General features: G+C 29.0%; 1 protein-coding gene across 1 annotated transcript in view; it reads right to left on the bottom strand.

The window, feature by feature from the left end:
• The window catches only part of LOC128162350 (uncharacterized), a 40,673-nt gene extending 30,314 nt beyond the window's left edge, over positions 1-10,359 (bottom strand). Inside the window, exons 1-2 of the mRNA XM_052825508.1 lie at positions 10,271-10,359; positions 7,495-7,574 (exon numbers count right to left, since the gene is read on the bottom strand). Of these exons, the coding sequence (XP_052681468.1) occupies positions 7,495-7,543 (49 nt within the window). The 5' untranslated portion in view covers positions 7,544-7,574; positions 10,271-10,359. The remainder of the gene's footprint in view (positions 1-7,494; positions 7,575-10,270) is intronic.
• Between the last annotated feature and the right edge of the window lie 9,075 nt (positions 10,360-19,434).

Below are 19,434 nucleotides of genomic sequence, written 5' to 3'. Positions count from 1 at the left end.
AATTTGGCTTAATTTTCACCATTTGGTGACTTTTTACAATTGTATTCATATGTTTAAAGAAAAAAAAATCCCTCCCCAAAGCAGAAATGCACAAATTATGGGGAAAACGTGAGAATAAAAGTGCTTTTCCAACAAATTCCCATGGGGTCCCATAGGAAAAAAATAATAACATTCAAGACGACTTCCTAGGAAATCGGGGTGGTAAGTAAAAAAAAATATATGATCTCAAAATAATTGATATGAAAGTAAAAGTAATTTTTTGAAAAATATGTATGGCAGAAATAATTAGAGTCGGCCTTCATGATACAGGATATAATTTCTGCGTATTCAATTATTTGCGAAAATTAGATCATCGCGAAAATTATAACGGATGTATGGTTATTAAAGTCGGCCTCGTTAACAGTGCTGTGTAGTTCTGCATATATTACTACTTTGTTCACATCTGACCGATACAAGTGGTTTTTTTTTTCATGTTCAGGACAAATGATTTCAAGTCACATTGGTCGTGAATGGTATCTACAATGTATGTAGACAGAGCAGTAGGGAATGAGGACAATGTTCACCACTACGTAATACTGTCGCTGTGTATAGTGATTCGTATTCTTCACATGATTTACGGCTATTTCAAGGTGAAACCAAAAAGAATTATCTGTATCAGACTGATAGTAAATCATAAATATGGAAAAATAACGCCTTCAACTAAATTGAAAATTATTTATGAATGCAAAGAGGAAACACCTGTTTGGTGTTGTGCATGTTTTAAATGGTACAAGGAAACAAGAAAAAAAAACCAAGCAAATACATTAGATCATAACTTCTTTTCCCGCCTACTTATTTCTAATAGACTGATTGTATACTAATGGTAACTTTTTCACGCCGGGGTTTGCAATTAGATGTGCATCAGTAGGTTGAGTTCGTTTAAAGCAAAGTGTTGTGCAAGCCAAAGGCGACCTCCTTGTTAATAAATCTATAAAACAATAATGTGCAGATATTGCCCTTGCTCACCAAATACATGATACTTAGTAAATAATAAATAAAATGATATATAATCTTTATTTTTTTTTTAGTAGAATTCTGATTTGTTGCTAAACCAACTCTTATGAAAGGTAGTTTAATTATTATTATTAAGAAAAACTAATTCCTCAAAACAAAAAGACATTGTCAAATTTTTATCATCAAGGTGATGCCATTAATTTATAAATATTAAATGCTGAATATTTTCAAATAATGGGTGAGTCTTCGCCTAAAAATATTTTCTCTTTAAAACGAGTCATCTACATGTAATTATTTAGAATTGAATATCTTTTAAATATCATAATCAGTTATAATCAATGGGAGCTAAATAATTAAGGTGTCTGATTATCACATTTTATGTCATAGTTAACTCCTATTGTATAAAACACAGTAAATTGGCCTACATTTAAAAAAGTCCACCAGGGGCGCACGCATCAATCCTCCAATTTTGGAGGAAAAAATCTATCCTCCAAAACAGAGGTTGCATAGACCTTTTAAGGGGCTAGATTGACAGCAAATTAACCATAAGATAGACCTAGAAATTTCCCTTATGATTTGTTAAGCTATTCAGTAAAGAAAAAGGTCAGTATATTTAACCTTTCCAATTTGTGCATTTTCCAATACTTTTATAAAGAGCTCGTCTTCAAAATGAGGTCAATACCGAATAAAATAGCAACGATTATCGCTAGAACAGTCAAATTCATTGCAAATTATAATGTATTCTGTAAAATGCAGTTTTGCCCATTTTCTTCAAGAGGACCGCATGATCTTAGTCATTCAAAACTATGTAAATCTTTTTAAAGAGCTTTGTATATTAAATATATTACTAAAGGAAATTTTCAAGTTTTAAAGTTTAAAAGTATACATTTTGTTAAAATTGCTTTACTTAATTACAATTAAAAGCTTAATAATACATAAGAATGAGAGTCCCTGTGTCCATATTCCATTCAGGTTCAGGAATTTCTTTTGTAACACTTATTAACATTACACGTGTTTGTTTTTATGTGGTTAATTAACGTAATCTTAATGGAATAATTATCGAAAGTCACCTTAAACGTAAGAAGAGGAATTTCAGGTTTCATAACATATAAATGTAATTGATTGTGCAACCACAAGTATTTTCTACTCTTTGTTCATTGACATTGAAATTAAAACAGCTTACATAAAAGGTGACGATATGGCGAACAAATTAAACTCACGATATGACGAATAAATTTATGCATATCTATTCTCACCAGAGTCTTTAGAATATGTTTAGTAATTGCTTTATATAATGCATTACGCTTGATTAACATCTACTTTTAGTTGAATTCTATTTTCCCCATAAATCTTGTAATGATAAAAATAATATATGACGAGAAGTTACCTTAACCAACTTCAGCATTTCTATTTTATGAAAGGAAATGATATTTCTTATTTAGGTTGCAAAGCATGCTATTGAATTAACACAGTCTTGCGTTTTGTAATCAGATTTGGTAGCAAGAGATTAATTAATGCTATGTGATTTTGTCGTATACCATAGAAATCGTTTGAGCCCTCATATAATATCACAAGAATAAAACCCGTAAACCGAAAACGCCCAAAAGTTTTATATCATTTCAGGCAAACCAAAGTGTCGGTATTTATTTCGTCGTATCTCTTAATTTTGTTTTTATCACTGTTTCAATAAAAATTTCGATAAACGTTTGTTTTGAAAAGAAAAAACTTATACTTCACTTATTTATACAGACGCAGGACACGAACATGTCGTGGTATAAAATGTATGGAATTAAAATAAACGCTAGTGTTTGCATATATATTTGCATATTTCAAAGGTAAAAATTGGTCAACATTTATCAGATTTTTTTACGCGTAACATAGGTGTAGGACAAGGAGAAAATTTTTCACTATTTTTATTTTCTCTTTTTATTAACGATTTGGAAGATTATTTATTAAGAAACCAGATAGATGGTCTTACTTGTCCTTCTCTTCAAATATAGGATGACTTATTTGTTATGTTGAAACTCTACTTTTTTATGCTGATGACACTGTCTTGATATCTGAATCTGCGTCTGATTTACAAAAGTCATTAGATGTGTTTGCAAATTTTTGTGATATATTGAAACTTAATGTCAATATAGCCAAAACAAAGATCCTCATTTTTTCAAAAGGTGCAATGTCAAAGCGTAAATTTTTGTATAAAGGAGTAACTATTGAATATGTGAAATCATTTTGCTATTTGAGTATTGTTTTATCAAGAAGTGGAAAATTTAATAATGCTAAAAAGCATTTAGTAGAACAAGCGTCAAAGGTATCATATGGTGTTATACGAAAATACGTTATTTTAGCCTACCAATTAATTATCAATTAAACATTATTTGACAAAGTCATTAACCCATTTTTACTTCACTAGTGCGAAGTGTGGGGTTACGAAAACATAGATTTAATTGAAAAGGAAATTCATTCTTAATCTTAACTCTAGTACTCCAAATGGTATGGTGTATGGAGAAACTGGAAGGTCACTCTTTGTTAAAATTAGAATGATAATGTACTGGGCAAAAGTTTTGACGGCCAACGATTGTAAACTCACTGATGTAATCTGTTGTTATTTTTATAGATGTTACAAAAATGGATCTTTTATACATCCATGGATAAAATGTGTACATGATATACTCAACTCGTGCGGGTTGTCTTATATATGGGAAAATCAAACAGTATGTAGTTATAACTGGCTTAAGTCAATAGTTAAAGAAATATTACAAAATCAAATTGTACAAGATTGGAGAAGTATAGTAGATAACTCACCAAAATGTATTAATTATAGAATTTTTAAAACAAATCTCAATTTAGAAAAGTACTTGTTGATTTTACCTACAGATCTACAGATCACGTTTACAAAATTACGAACATGTAATCATCGATTCCCCATAGAAACAGGTAGATAGCATAATATTGAAAGAAATTTTAAAAAAAATGTACAATGTGTGACTCTAATAGTATTGGGGATGAATTTCATTATATTTTAGAATGTACACATTTTGTAAACGACAGAGAAATGTTTTTGCCCAAAAGATATTATGAAAACCCAAATATTATAAAATTTAACGCGCTCATGAATACTTTTAATGTAGAAAAACTAAGAAACTTGTCAATATTTATTAAGAAAATTTTCAAAGTCTGTTCTTTCAGAAACCAACTTTAACAACCTATTGTATTGGAATTTTAACCTTTTTTCGTCATTATTACTCCTACTATACATGTGATCCTTGACTGTGTTTGTGTATATTTGTATATACTGATTTGACCTCTAATACCAGTGAACTGGTCTTGAGTGAATAAAGAATTGATTGAATTGAACACAACGTTCACTGATCCAAAGTAGGCCTAACTGCCAAATGGGTAAGTCGCTTGTTAATCTTTTCTTTTTAGTATTTTATCTTTCATTTTTTTCAATTGCACTTCTTTCACATGTATGTGATTTATTTTTAATCAAAAATTGGCCAAATGTGCTGCCTCAATATCTCGGGACAGACTTTACATGAATGAAGAAAACAAACCCTTAACAATTGAAAATGAAGGATATTTGTTAGTTGCTGCATACACAATAAGATTCAATAACAACAATCAAGATCCTTTTGCAGATCTTTTCAGTGTTGATTTCAACACATGTCTGCCTTGAATGTACTACAAAAATCTTTTAAATTTTAGATGTTTATCATTTAAATAGAAAAAAAACACCTGTGTAGCACTGATATGCTAGAAAAACATCAATTCAATTAAGCCTTGAACAATTGGTTTTAATCGTGTTTATTCCGTTGCAAACTATTTGCATTTCATTAGATATGAAAAATGTGTGGCCTATGTATTTACAGGTAAACTGATATATATCGTATTATGAAACATCATGTTGACAATTTGTGTTTAAAATTGGCATTGATATTGGACACAATTAAAAAAAACCAAAAACATAAAAATATCAAACAGTCGGTGTTATCTGATTAGGATCTCGTTACAAAAAACTATTAATAAGAGTGTCTAAAGCAGGATCAAACGCACATGTACTCCCATGAAGCATCTCATTTGCTTTTGCATTAAACAATATAGGTGGGCCACAACCACAGCACAAGGCTTGCCATTAACGCAGACGAAAACAGGCCGTAAGTCTGAATACTTGACCTTCGTTACGGAATTCACTTTAAAACTGATCCCTGATGACATTGTTTTAGTGTTTCGTGTCTGGTTTAATTTTAATATACGACGCACAAAAACTGTCACGGAGTTTGTGTATCAAGTTGTTTCTCTTAATCCATCCTCAGTGTATCCACAAATGACACAGGTGCTGCTCAATTTGAGCCTTTAGATAGTTTTACTGGATACATATATCTAAAACAATTTCATTATTACTCAAATCACTGTTTTGTAACAAATGTTTCGAATAACGTACATTTACTATACTTATACTAATTTCTCATGATTAAAAATTTATTACATGGATCGTCCAGTGGCAGAACTAACAACTAATATCTCTATCGAATAGATTGTTAGCACTAGCCGTCTACTGTTCCGCGGCATGTTGATCAGCTTCTCTTTCTACCAATTTCTCCATCTTCTACAATAAACATAAAATATAGGTAATGCTGAAAATGTTAAGGATATATACACATGCCTCATATATTGTTTATTAAGTAACTTCTGGTTCGAAAGTAATAATGCATGTGAAGTACCATTGTGCCTATTGTAGTAAAGGATCTCAAAATAGACCCTGGACATAAAACAAAATCTGAAATAATCAATAAAGTAAATTGACATGATTTTAATGTTATAAATCATTTCAGAGAATAAGAGAGCACTTCCATATTTGCAGTATATTAATATGTTTTCTAATGTATAGAACAAATTTACGAAGATTTATATATTCCTTTTATTTTAATCTTTTTCTTTATTTTTATTTAATGTCTATAAAACATTTACAAAAAGAAATGTATATGAATGAAATACACATGTACGTGACAACATTATTTTCTTTTCAAAATCAAAATTCAAAGATTCAAGTTTATATTAGTAAACAGAAATGCCCTATGTGTATGTTATCAGCAAATATTGAGATTTTGAACACTAAAAAGAGTTATATGGCATTTTCAAAAAATATTTTTTACCTCTAACTTCTCCAAAATATATCGGTGCATCAGATCTAGCTGTGAGTATTTTTCGTCACATCGTTTTAATCTGACCTCGTCATCATTCACTGCTTTTACATCAATCATGAACTTGATTTGTTTTAAACTGGTGTTAAGTTGCTTTGTTCTAAAACTGAATGATAAAAACAGGAAACAATATGATAAAGCAGTACTTATAAAGACGATGAGATAACGATTTTGAGATTTGTAAATATAACAATGAATGTAAGCACAATGTATAAGTCTGTATATTTTGTTTAAAAATAGTTGACGTAAAAGTACTCTCAATATCTATCTATCTATCTATCTATCTATCTATCTATCTATCTATCTATCTATCTATCTATCTATCTATCTATCTATCTATCTATCTATCTATCTATCTATCTATCTATCTATCTATCCATCTATCTATCTATCTATCTATCTATCTATCTATCTATCTATCTGGTAACTGGAACTCTTAATTTGGTCTTAACCTTTTTATAAGTATGACTGATGTATTGTAAAATTATAAAAAGATACAAACTGTTTGTAGCGTTCGAATGGTTGATACTTTCTTCTTGATACCGGTTTTTTTCTTCGAAATTCTGAAATAAAAAAAGTTATATCTCATAGAAAAAAGAATAGATTAAAAAAAGATATATATATTAATATCCATACTAATTTTTTTTTATATTCTTTTGTCCCTCTAACGGAATTTTAAAAGCATACTTAAAATTTATAAATTGTGAACATTTAAGAAATTATAACAGATGGAAAGAATAATTTTCTAACATTATATAGTAATTTCGTTCTAATTGCTGGAAGCTAGAATCTAGCAAAGCAAAGCAAAGTATATATATATATATATATATATATATATATATATATATATATATATATATATATATATATATATATATATATATATATATATATATATATAGTGAAAAATGATAATTAACAGTATATTAAATAATCAAAAAAGATAATGCACTGTTCCAAAGTTTCTATTTCACTTATTCACATATTTTCTGATTTTATATAAATGTATATTACTCTCTCTCTCTCTCTCTCCCTCTCTCTCTCTCTCTTTCTCTCTCTATCTCTCTCAATTTATTCATCATAGTATTCTACATTAAGTACAATTTTAAACTTCATGTAGATAAAAACCTTACATATATATTAAAATTGTACAATGAGTCCTTACAAAAAAAAAAAAAACAGCATTAACATATTTTTCAGAATAATAAAACATGAACATAAAATTATTCTTCTATTAATAAATGTTTAGCAAAGAAGAGATAACACCTTTTAATATTTTGAACATTTTTTTATCTACCTTTTTTCTTTTTCCTTCGAGAACATCTTGTCGAGGATAAATTTTTCATATTAAGTCCTTTATGTAACGCACGTAAAAATCTATATTTTGAAAAGAAAATTTGTTTTCATTAGATTGTTTTTTGTTTCATTTTCTTTTTGTGTATTAATGTTTTATTCATATCTGAAAAGTGTATGCATACATGTATCTAGACCGTATACGTCTGTCAAATAAATACATATTTTGCTATATAAATATTCTTATTTATGGATAACTCTAATACTTTGCTCCTGTATGAAATATGGTGATAACTAACAGTATAACAGTCGTTTGAAATTTTTAAAACTTCTGCCTTCTTGCTTAATATTTCTCCGTCTGTCACATATTATCTGGTTTGCAATACGTGTACATTACTTCTAAAATTTTATCATTGCATTGGGGCAGTGAGTGTCTATATCTTGCAACAATGGAACATGCCCTTCGAAAATAATCTTTTTTTTTTTTTGCAAATTAAGCATATTTAATGTCTCACACGTGTCCAAATGATAAATGTTTCCATGTACAATTAATTAATTTTACAGTTTATTAATCACCTAATTGTGCTACAAATTCAGACAGCTGAGAAGCATTTATGGCCAACAAACGTCTTTTTCCCTGGAAAGATAGTGATTACTTTTACATAAAAAAGTGACATTATTAAAAACTTATCATCATAATAATAATCAAAATCAAATTATTTTCTACTGAGTTGAGAAATTATTTCAAGGTGTACTGAGTAGTCTGTTTTGTTCTAAAATAGAAACCTGAAATAACACGTACTGTGGAATCATTTAAATTCGTGGTGGCTAATTTTCGTTGATTATGACTTTTTTGCTGATTTGTGGGGATGGAATTTCGTGGATGCTTCAGTTACTGTTTCAGCAACAAAGATAACTCTTTCTAAAATTGTTTTCGTTGAGAATATAAATTTGTGGGGGAGGGCTACCCACGAATACCACGAAAATTGAGCCACCACGAATTCTAATGATTCCACAGTAATGCATTTTGAACTATAATGTATCCAATTCCAAGTTTGCATTTTACACTGTATTTGTAAGAAAGAAGTTGTTCAATATATGTCATAATCTTAAAATTAAGTGAAAAATGATAAGAAATAACATTTTTCTATAGATCTTGTTAAAGTGGCTCACTACACCGTAGAATGTTTTCTCAAATCAGCAGAAAATTACTTGATTATGATAGATATCATAATGGATAAGAAGTATTTCAATCTAATAGTCAAAACATGTGCAATTTTGGATAAAAAATTACCTTTTCAAAAATTTAATTCAGATAACATGAACAAAAGCTCCATGCGGATTCAAACTCATGATCTGCGTTTCAGGAGCCCAATACTTTAATCACTGAGCTACGACGATATAGAACCCAATCGAACGATATAAACAGTTTTAGTAAAAATTTGCCTTTATCTTTGTTTCAAACAGATCATATAATTGGCGTTTTCTAAAAGATAAATAATTGAATTTATAGTTTTACCAATTTGAAGTTTTATGAATTTACTGATAACCACATAAACATAATTATTATTATGACAAAAATTTCCACTAACAATCATGAAAAACCATCAATTGTGTGTTATAGACCTTTTATCGTAGTGCTATTTTTCACTTTCAAAGAAAATATTCCAGTCCAACTTTCTTCTATCATTTTTTAAATCCCTACCCATTTTTGATTCAATTTAACAAAAAATTACAAGATATATATTATAAATACTTTAACACTTATAGTATCAAACTTATTACTTTGACCTTATTCTGCTGGCATAAAGTTTATATGAGGTCAATGATCAAAATTTTGAAATATGATGTCTTATGATTTTTTAGGAATTTTTCAATATTTTTGTTGAGTCTTGCATACGTTTATCTTGAAGAAAAAGTAATTAAAAAAAACAACATAAAATATGAAAAAGTTGCTTGACTAACAAATTAAATCTGAACCTTTAATATTATAGTACTGCCAAAAAATATTTCAGCGAAAAACAAAATCTATAAAAAATTTAAAATCTCGGTTTTGTTAAAACCAAAATCTTATTTGATCCTAATTCAATAATATAGTAAAAATATATAAAGTTATACAAGATTTTATTTATATCATTAATACTTTTGCGTTTAGAACAAAGGACTATATATGGTTTGAGCCTAAAATGGCCCCCTGAAATAAACATTGTCATTTTACTGTAATTCTTTTTTTATTTGTACAAATATTCATTTGAAGTTTTTTCATGACATTAAACTTAATAACAATTTATATTTTTTAACAATATAACTTGGAGAAATCCGAGTAAAGAACGTCCTTAAGAACAAACCAATTTTAGAATATGTTATTTTATATATGTTGAATACATCAGAAAAAAAACCTGACATATATCAATTTAAAAAAAAACAAAACTATAATATCATGAAGAGTTATAATACAAATTGGCGGTGGGAAAAGCAGCGTTGCAATTACAAAAAGAATGAAAATTTAATGGAAAAAAAGATACATGTAGAAACATTGCCATAGTATAACAACAAAGTTACTAAAACGAGCTTAATTTAAGTATATTACGTTCATTCCTCTTAACTGAAACTTATATTACGCCTGCAAACCTGTTCGAACGCATGTAGATTTCATTAAATATATTATGCAATTAAACAAAATATTATCAAGGTTTATTAAAAAACCTTATACGAAGGAACCGTAATATCAATATTGAATTACCTGATCATTTTTAAACACGAAATTCACACGTATTTACCTGTAATATCTGTGCAAGTAGGTCTTTAGTAGTTGACGCCTCTTACAGGTGTGTGATCTAAACCGAAAACATTTTGCAGTCTGGTAATAGGTATGACAATTACAAACAAGAACCATTGTTACACTGAGGGCGGCTCCAGGTTTAACTTTGTGCAAAAACAAGATATGTAAAACAGACAAACGCCCACTAAGTCTCACAATATATTTTTTGTCAAGGTACAGAATGTACAATTTTCCTTTCAAGCAAATTATATTTACCGATTATATGAAATGCAAGCACCAACCACACTCAAAATGAAAACCTTTATGTTTTACACAAGAAAACAGGTATCCGTTTGTAAAGCATGGACATTTAAGGATCAATTTCGCAGTTTCCTGGCTCAGATTGTATCAGTGCTTGAACGTTCGAGAAATTCTTTCCAAATGATATAAACCTATTTGTATAGGAGGACTAAATCATTCTTAACACTCTGACAATATACAACGTGATTAAACCGACCACATTTCCTTGCCCATTTATAATCCCTGGAATTGCTGTCATTCCACTGTAGTTATATGTAAAGATTGTAAATTTGCCGAAATTATTATGTATCTCAATAAATTCTCAGCTTGTTTATCTTTAAAACGAATTGAGCTTCAATATTCTTAAATGACGATTTAGCGAATCAACTTTTGACTATTTGTCAATAGTAAATTAAAAATTTTAGTATATGAGGGTTGTCCCAAAAAATCTGTTTGCTGAAATTTCATTATTTCATGTTGAATTTATGATCTAACATGCATTCATTTCACTTATTGAATTTCAAAACAAAATATAATTTCAAAACATAATTTGAATGCAAATTACTTAAACCCTTTGTGGCAGAAGTTTATTTTGCTGTGTCTTCGATTATATGAAAACGCCACTTGTCAACCTGATGATGGTTGTAAAATTTGTTAGTATGCCATACTAATAATGTGTAATATCGTGGTCACATATTATGCCAAAAAACCTTCTAAACGAGAAATTATGCAACATTCTTTGATTTGGTTTAATTAGGAAATATGGTATTAATATGTTATAAATATTGTTAATATACTCAGTGCTACAAGTTAAGAGAGATAACTCAACTTTACAAATGAAAAGAGAATTCTTTAAATGCAAGCTTAAATAGGTCAAGAATAGTTTTATTTAAAGTACAAAGCAATCATCAAAAAGCAATTTCTATGGCAGTAAATAAATGGTAAATGGCTCCTCAAAACTAGATATTTATCAAAAATTTTCACCCCAATTTTCCATAGAAGTATGATATCACCTAACACATAACACCATAATTAAAACAAATAAGTTGTATAACTTAAAAAGCAATTTTTCCTCTTTAATTTTATTCTAGAGCGCATTGAAAATTTTACTTTCCATTAAAAAATCAATGTCCATAATAAATGTTACGATCTTATATTCTATGACGTTATATATCATAATGCATTAATGAAAGTATTTGCTAATTTTACACAATTGAATAAAAATGCAGTTTCATCCTTTACACGATTTGTTTTAAAAATTTGGTTTCTTATGTATGGGATGGTTTATATACGCATTTTGAATGACTGACCAACAGTTGAATGTTAAAGGTCAAGTTTTATGCTTCTATTCAAATAATTTAAAGTAAGGAAATTAACATTTCAAAATAAATATATATTCAATATAAATAAAAGATAAAATAAACTGATTTAATATATTCAAAAATGATATTTTCAATTGAAAAAAGCACCAATATATATAACTTGCACAAACACAACACATATTTATGTTAGCAAAAACAAGATAAGAACTACGTGAATAAAACAAAGAATTTAAAACTCTCTATCGTGTTTGTAACTTGATATTTAGAAAAAAGTATTAAAATACCCAAAATACTAACCATTCTAGACATCAAAAAATGGAGAAATAATAGTAGAAAATCATAAAACCGTGTCTTAGTATATCAATGATAAAGGCTCCAGACAATCATGGTCTTTTCTGTAGTTAAAAATTACTCAAGCGCAACACTCTTCTTGCATGGAGAAAGAGAGCTAGGACAATGTCCTGATTTGACCTAAATGTTGAAACTTATACAAACATTAACTAATTTTCTTCGTCGTAATTTTTTCTCCGAAAATTATTTTTTATGTTTCTTGATTGGTGAAAGAATTATTTTAGTTTTAATTTTGTGTCATTCATCGTACACAAATTCGTATTCACAGACAGGTTGACATGTATGGAATGTTTAAGTTTCTCTAGAATGAAGTCAAGTATTTAGATTAGCTTTACTAGCTGTGTGTGTACTTTTGTTTAATTAAGACTAGACAATATATAATTCGAGTGCGCATGACTTGGCGCATCTTTTTATCTTCATGCAGCAGTAGATGCAAAGTTATCACTTTCTTTTGTTTTGTGTTTTGTACAAAATTAACATAATGTATTTTATTGAAAAAACTTTAACTACTATAATTTACTTTAATAAGGTAAAATGCGAAAATAAACTTACGTTTTATCTTTTTTTTTTGGTGTTGTAAACGATGCAAAAAGACTAAGACACTCATTTATTTAGGGCGGTGATGGAATTTCAAAATAAACATTCATTAAAAGATTATGAAGAGAAACATATCAGCATTTGAGAAGTTTTTTTGTAGAAAAAAATCATGCCAATATATCGCAATATCTAATTTTGTGTGGGGTGGGGGAGGGGTTCTTTTTTATTTTATCCCTGAACCAAACAAGGATATTAACATTTTTCCATTTCCGCATTTGTGGACTTTTATAATACTTTTCATGAAAGAAAAAGAAACCCATAGGACAGAAATGCAAATATTGATGGGAAAATAGACCTCTTTAATAAATTCCCATATGATCTCATAGTAAAAAAAATAAATTTCGTGACGATCCCTTGGAAATCGGAGAGGTTAATAAAAAAATATTTCGTTAAAAAAAATCACTATCAAATTATTACTACAAGCCATAATATTTCATGAAAATATATAGCACAGAAATAATAAGAAACGGCTTCGTCAAAGTGCTGCGTAGTTATAAAATGATGTTTCACACACCAGACAGAAACACGTGTTTTCTCAAAAATAGGGCAATATGAGTCACATTGGTCCTTGGTATATACATTGTGTTTAATCGGAACGGTAGGGAATAACAATTATAAATATTCCTGACGATTGATTAGTATTTCTGGTCGTTATTAATATTCTTTTCACGTCGTAATTCAAATTACTGGCGATTTAAACGTGAAATAAAATTAACTTTATCAGACTGATATTAATTAGAAACATATGGAAAGACCCACTTCAACGAAATTAGAAATATATTTGTCAACGTAATTGCAAAGTGGAAAAAACCTGTTATGCATGAATTAAATGGTACAAGGATACGAGAAACACCTCCAAATACCGACATTACTCTATCATTTCCTCATTTACAGCCAACTTATTTCTACTGCATTGTCTTGATACTAATGATAACTTTTTAACGCAGGGATGTGCGACTAGATGTGCATTTGTATGTCGAGTTCGTTTTGCAAAAGGTTGTGAAAGCCAATGGCAACCCCTTGTTAATAAACGTCACATATTGGTAAACAAATAATGCCCTTTCTCACAAAGTTTATGAAAATGCATAATACCTGGTTTTAATTTTGATCAAATATGAAGATATATAAACTATATTTTTTGGGGATATCAATTAGTTGCTAAAATACGTTCGTTTATAAATTATTCATGGGACCTAGACGCCATTTTCAAATATTTTTATCTAGAATAGTTAATGCTTCATCAAAAATTGCCAGTCAAATATCAAGTTGCAAGAAAGATACAGAATTTAAGATTTTTTATTATGTGAAGAAAACTTTAGTCTTGCTATAGTGTTAATTTCAACCAAAGTTTCAACCAAATATTGCTTTCTTTTTATGATAACTATTAAATCAGAATAACTTATTTTCTACGAGTTATTAATCATTTGAAAAATTATATAAGACTCTAGCTTTCTTTCCAACCATTTAACTCTTTATCACATTTTAGCTAATCATTTGAAATTTACAAGTAAACCAAGGAAAACATTTTGACTTAAAAATTAAGAAATAAAAGCTTGAGCTTAAATCATGTTTAGGTGTCTTGAAAACTTTCTGATAAATAAAAATGAATTGAATCTTTAATTTTATTATTAAAAAACCCCTCTCTACAACGGAATTATTCAATCCAAATCATTTTGTACTTTATCGCCTGCAGTTTATTTATTCTCGATGAGTATACTTTAATTCAATTGTAACCCATGCGATAGATAAAAGACCAGTAATGTGTTCGGAATGTTATCTTTATCGTTGCTAAGAATGTAATAGATGCATAGGTGCTGGAATGAAAGTTCATGAGGCTTCACCGAGATTTGTTTAGTTCCTGTAAAATTTCGAGCGGAAGTATAAGGGCTCGAATTAAATTCTCAAAATACGTAAGTACTGGTCGTTTTTGCATATCTTATCCTTCTTTGACTTATGTTAAAACATGAAAATCTTTTAAGATGTATGTCTTATTTCACCATTTAGCGGTTATTTATACTATACGATTATATTTAGAACAGAGTTATCGTTTGTGTTCAACCATGTGTAAAGTGCTTAAAAATATAAACATTGGGTTGATTAATAAATCATAGCCATGTTTGATACTTGTGGTGTGCAATATCATGTTTATGAATAAATAATGGGTGTTTGTTTTGCATTAAAACTTTGTATATATCGAGCCATTTTCAAGGAACATTCTGCATAAAATAAAATAGTCTGTTTCACTATTGATGCTATTACTACATGTAGGTCGGGCGCGGATCGAAAAATAATACTTAGGGGCGGTCTCTACTAAGCATCATCCATGTTACATGTAATTGTTGCAGCAGCAGACAAAAATATTTATTGTTATGTTACATCTATTTCTAGAACTTATTTTTTCCAAGAATTAATGGAGATAAAGTTTAAAATCACTTAACCTCTATATTTTATATTTGACTACAAGTACCTAGATTCTATGAAATAGACAATGAACACGAGGTATGATTTTTACTGCAAAACTGAAAGGGTCAAGCAAAACCACGTGGTCTAAAATCTAAGAACAATTCTATGTAAGAATCATAATTTGGTGGCCACGCATATGTCACGGATTTTCTTCATACTTGACAATTTGATAGACTTTGGTGAGTAAAAAAACCTAACAGCTTTTGTTTGTTGCTATGTGGTCCCGTTGCCATGGTAACCGAGGGTAAAGATGTAAAAATGGCATTTTAATGCCTAATTGAGAACATATTGTGAGTAATGTGCAGAACGTGGGGTTTCCAGGGTAGAGTATATTATTAAAAAATTTTGTCATTTTTCAAAAGAAAGAAAAAAAAATCATGGAGAAATGCATATTTTTAGAGCGTTTCCATGGTTACTTAACAGAAATTTTAAAATCTGTCATTTAATTTGAATAAAAAGTGCAAATCTTGGATTTTTTGGTAAACACTATTATGATTGTGCAATTAAAAATTTGAATATGAAAATTGAAAACCGATGCTATGGTAACACGCTAAAAAATAAGGAAAATTATAATATTTTTAGGCATCTTTGAATGGATATTATTCCCTCATAATGAATAAATATTTAAAATCAAATGGTGAGAAAAAATAAAGTATGTCCTTAAATTTATGACACTTGAAAAAAATCTGAAATTTTCTAAAAATAAATGCCGTTGCTATGGACTTTTCAGAAAGTAAGAATTTCTGTGTGATTTTTAATGCAACTTAATTTTCCATAGCAACAACACTTTTCTATTGTATAACAAAGCTGTATGTGGTATATAATGAAAATTTTAATATATTTTTAGAAGTTCCAACTAAATCAATTGCAAAAAAATTCTAAAATTGGGAATTAAAGCATATCAAAATCATCTTCAATTTCTTAGTTTTTCCTTATTTTTTGGCCTTGTTGCCGTAGCAACGGATGTCAATTTTCATAATAAGATATATATAGCATGGACATTGATATGAATGTAAAAATTTAACAGTTTCTTATTTCGGTTTATTGAAAAACCGCAAATAACTGATTTCAAAAATTTGTAACGGTTTCCATGGTAATATTTTAAAAGTATTGGTTTCTCCATCAGTTTTCTGATATAATTAAATAATTGAAAATAGGACAAAGGCTGCTTTATGTCTTTTGTAGTTTACATTAGTGGGCAAAACCTTCTAATATGGCTTCAAAATAAGTAAGTTTTGCTATTTTTCCATCTTTAGCCTCTATTACTATGGCAACGATTACCCCTAGCAACCAACTTTTAGTGCTTATTTGCGTTTTACATCTAGGTGTATGCATGTATGAAATATAAGGAAAATTGGTGACTATTCGTGGCCAGACCCTTTTATAAATCGTTGATTCTTACATAGAATTGATCTTAAATCACAATAACATTCGCAGGGATGAGTAAGGGGTCATATAATCAACTTATTCTACATATACGAACGACCTGAAACATACAACATTGACTTATTTGACAATTATCACAGAATAACGTACAATAATTTGGATATAGGTTATTTGATATATAACATGGAATTGTTTATTTATAAAGAAGAAAGTCATAGAAAAAATTTATATAATATCAGGACCGGCAGAGATCGTCCCAGAATAAGTTTATGCTTAATCTAAATATAGGCGTATTCCTTCTCAAGGTAAGACGAAGTGTGAGCGGGCCTAGTAAATTAAGCAGGGAAATTGGTTAGTAATAGCTAAATTTAGAATTTTGTGAAACAGGTCAAACTAGAATCGAAAGGTCGAATAAAAATAAACAATTACATGTCGACAATCCCGATCGGACAGAAATAGACAAACAATTGCGAAATCTTTCATGGAATTGGTGGGCTGTTAAAGTCAACCTGTGTCTCAAAATTTGATTATCGAGCGACGATTCACACACTAAGAAAAATTCATATTTTTGTATATATTTATCTGTGATCCTAGAAATTAATGTGACAGCTCCGCGTCGTCCGATACTAGTGCCCGGCGATCATGTTTTTAATGACAGCAGCCGACACGGGGATTTTTTTTCAGCCGCCCATCGGCTTAATTGTGACTTAGACATAAGTATCATATATTGTAGAAATCTTTTGAGCCTTCATCTTATACAACTGTACTATTACATTGAAACGGTCAATTGTAAATTATTTACTTTTACACATCTTTTATTCATGGAGCACAAATTAAAAACAATGATATAGATGCACTTGAACAAACAAAATTTGAAAAAATGACGTGTTGTCAAAGAATTCTTTTAATTAACTTTTCTCATTTACATGCGCTCTCAATCACACAATACTGAAGATGTTCTCATATTAAACCCAATAATCCAAACCTATATTTAGCTTATGTCCCAGTATTTGTGCATTTTTCTACCTTATAATGTATCATAATTGTTGCAAATGAACGTTTTTTGTTGTTGTTACCTTTTATACCAAGGGATTTTACCTACTAATAAAAACACAGTACAAAGCATAAAATTTTTATTTAACAATGAAAATTCTCTTGATGTTATTTATGAAATACAATAAGAGTGTAGTGCATGCATAAAACATAAATCGATGCATAAAACATAAATTGATCTATTAGACTCAGTCGCATTAAAAAACAATTATTATTAATTTACATGTATTAGTTAAAGCCAATTCTTCCCGCTTTAAAGTTCTTTATTTATATTTTGGAAGTTATTTTGTTGTTGTAGAAGTGTTTTTTTCCATTTTGTATTATTTTACGAATGTAGAATAACTGATATTCGGTTGTCCAATTGCGCATTAGCTTAGTCTATATAATACAATGTTAAATTGGACAAGACTTTGGGGTCTTGAACTTTAAAAAATGAATTTTAATATGTTAATATGATTGTGAGAAAGTGTATAAATTCTTAATTTATGTTAAAAACGAAACATTTTTAACAAAATCAAATTTTGCACTCGATTAAGTTGTACTTTTATGTCTTTACATATGAAATAAAGACTGAAATTGGGCCTTATGTTTTGTGAATTTTATTCAAAGTAATGAAGTAAACTCGCCATCAATTTCAAAATATTAAGATTTTTTTTAAAATATGTATGATTTACAAATGAAATAAACGCCATGCACTATTTGACTTTTAACTAATTTGTTCTTTCATTTTGACTCTGAGGCGTATGAAATATGCACAATATGAAAAACTCATAATCCAAAAAGATAATTTGTTGAGATTCAAATTTGGAATTTTTTAAGGACGCCCTTTGTAGAAAAAAATTTGACAGTGATATATGTTTTGACTAAATGCAAATAGAAAAAAACCTAAATTGCAGAGAATATACAAGGGTTCATCCAAAAGTAATGTCACACTATGCATCGCACTTCTCATTGCAGCTGTTTTGTATAAAATGATCAAATTTTCCTTATCAAAAATTAAATTCGAATTGAAAATTTGTATGAAATTTCGTTGAACACAAAACAAGATACTGATGTTTATAGCATGATATATACGTGACATCGCAGCGTCATGAATAAACATCTTTTATAAGGTTTATATATATGAATATATTACATGCTTCAAAATTTGAAAATGCCCCCAAAAACACAGATATGTTATTAACTTTTTCTGTTTTGAAAAATTAGGAACCGTTACTGTCCATAATGAATATCTACCCAATGCCTTTTGTCTTTAGATCAAGGGATAAAAGGGCTGGACATGCGAATAGTGATTCGATGCATTTTCTGCTTCGATGGAAAGAAATAATTAAAAAAATGTATTACAATTGATATATCAACCAAAAATTGAGAGTAGGTGAACAGGGTACCTTATACGTGGTTCTAAAACATAATAATATTACTTATTAGGTTTGTTACTGACTGTGTACAGAAATTTGTGGGGTCGGTAAAGTCCATAGACGGCTCGGCTCCGCCTAGCCGTCTATGGACTTTACCGATCGCACAAATTTGTTTACACAGTCAGTAACAAATCTAATAAGTGTTTTGTCTTGTCGAGGACCTAAAGATTGATATGTAAACAACAAAAAGATAATACATAATATTAAAATTCATAGCTTAATTCTCTAATTTTTACCTTTCTCGTCAGTCGTCTGTGCAAACCTAGAGGCCATATTGTAGGATCATAATATTA

Source organism: Crassostrea angulata, chromosome 9 (assembly GCF_025612915.1).
Source record: "Crassostrea angulata isolate pt1a10 chromosome 9, ASM2561291v2, whole genome shotgun sequence".
NCBI lineage: Eukaryota > Metazoa > Mollusca > Bivalvia > Ostreida > Ostreidae > Magallana > Magallana angulata.
Note: the sequence above shows the minus strand (reverse complement) of the source record. Positions and strands in the feature narration are given on the sequence as shown.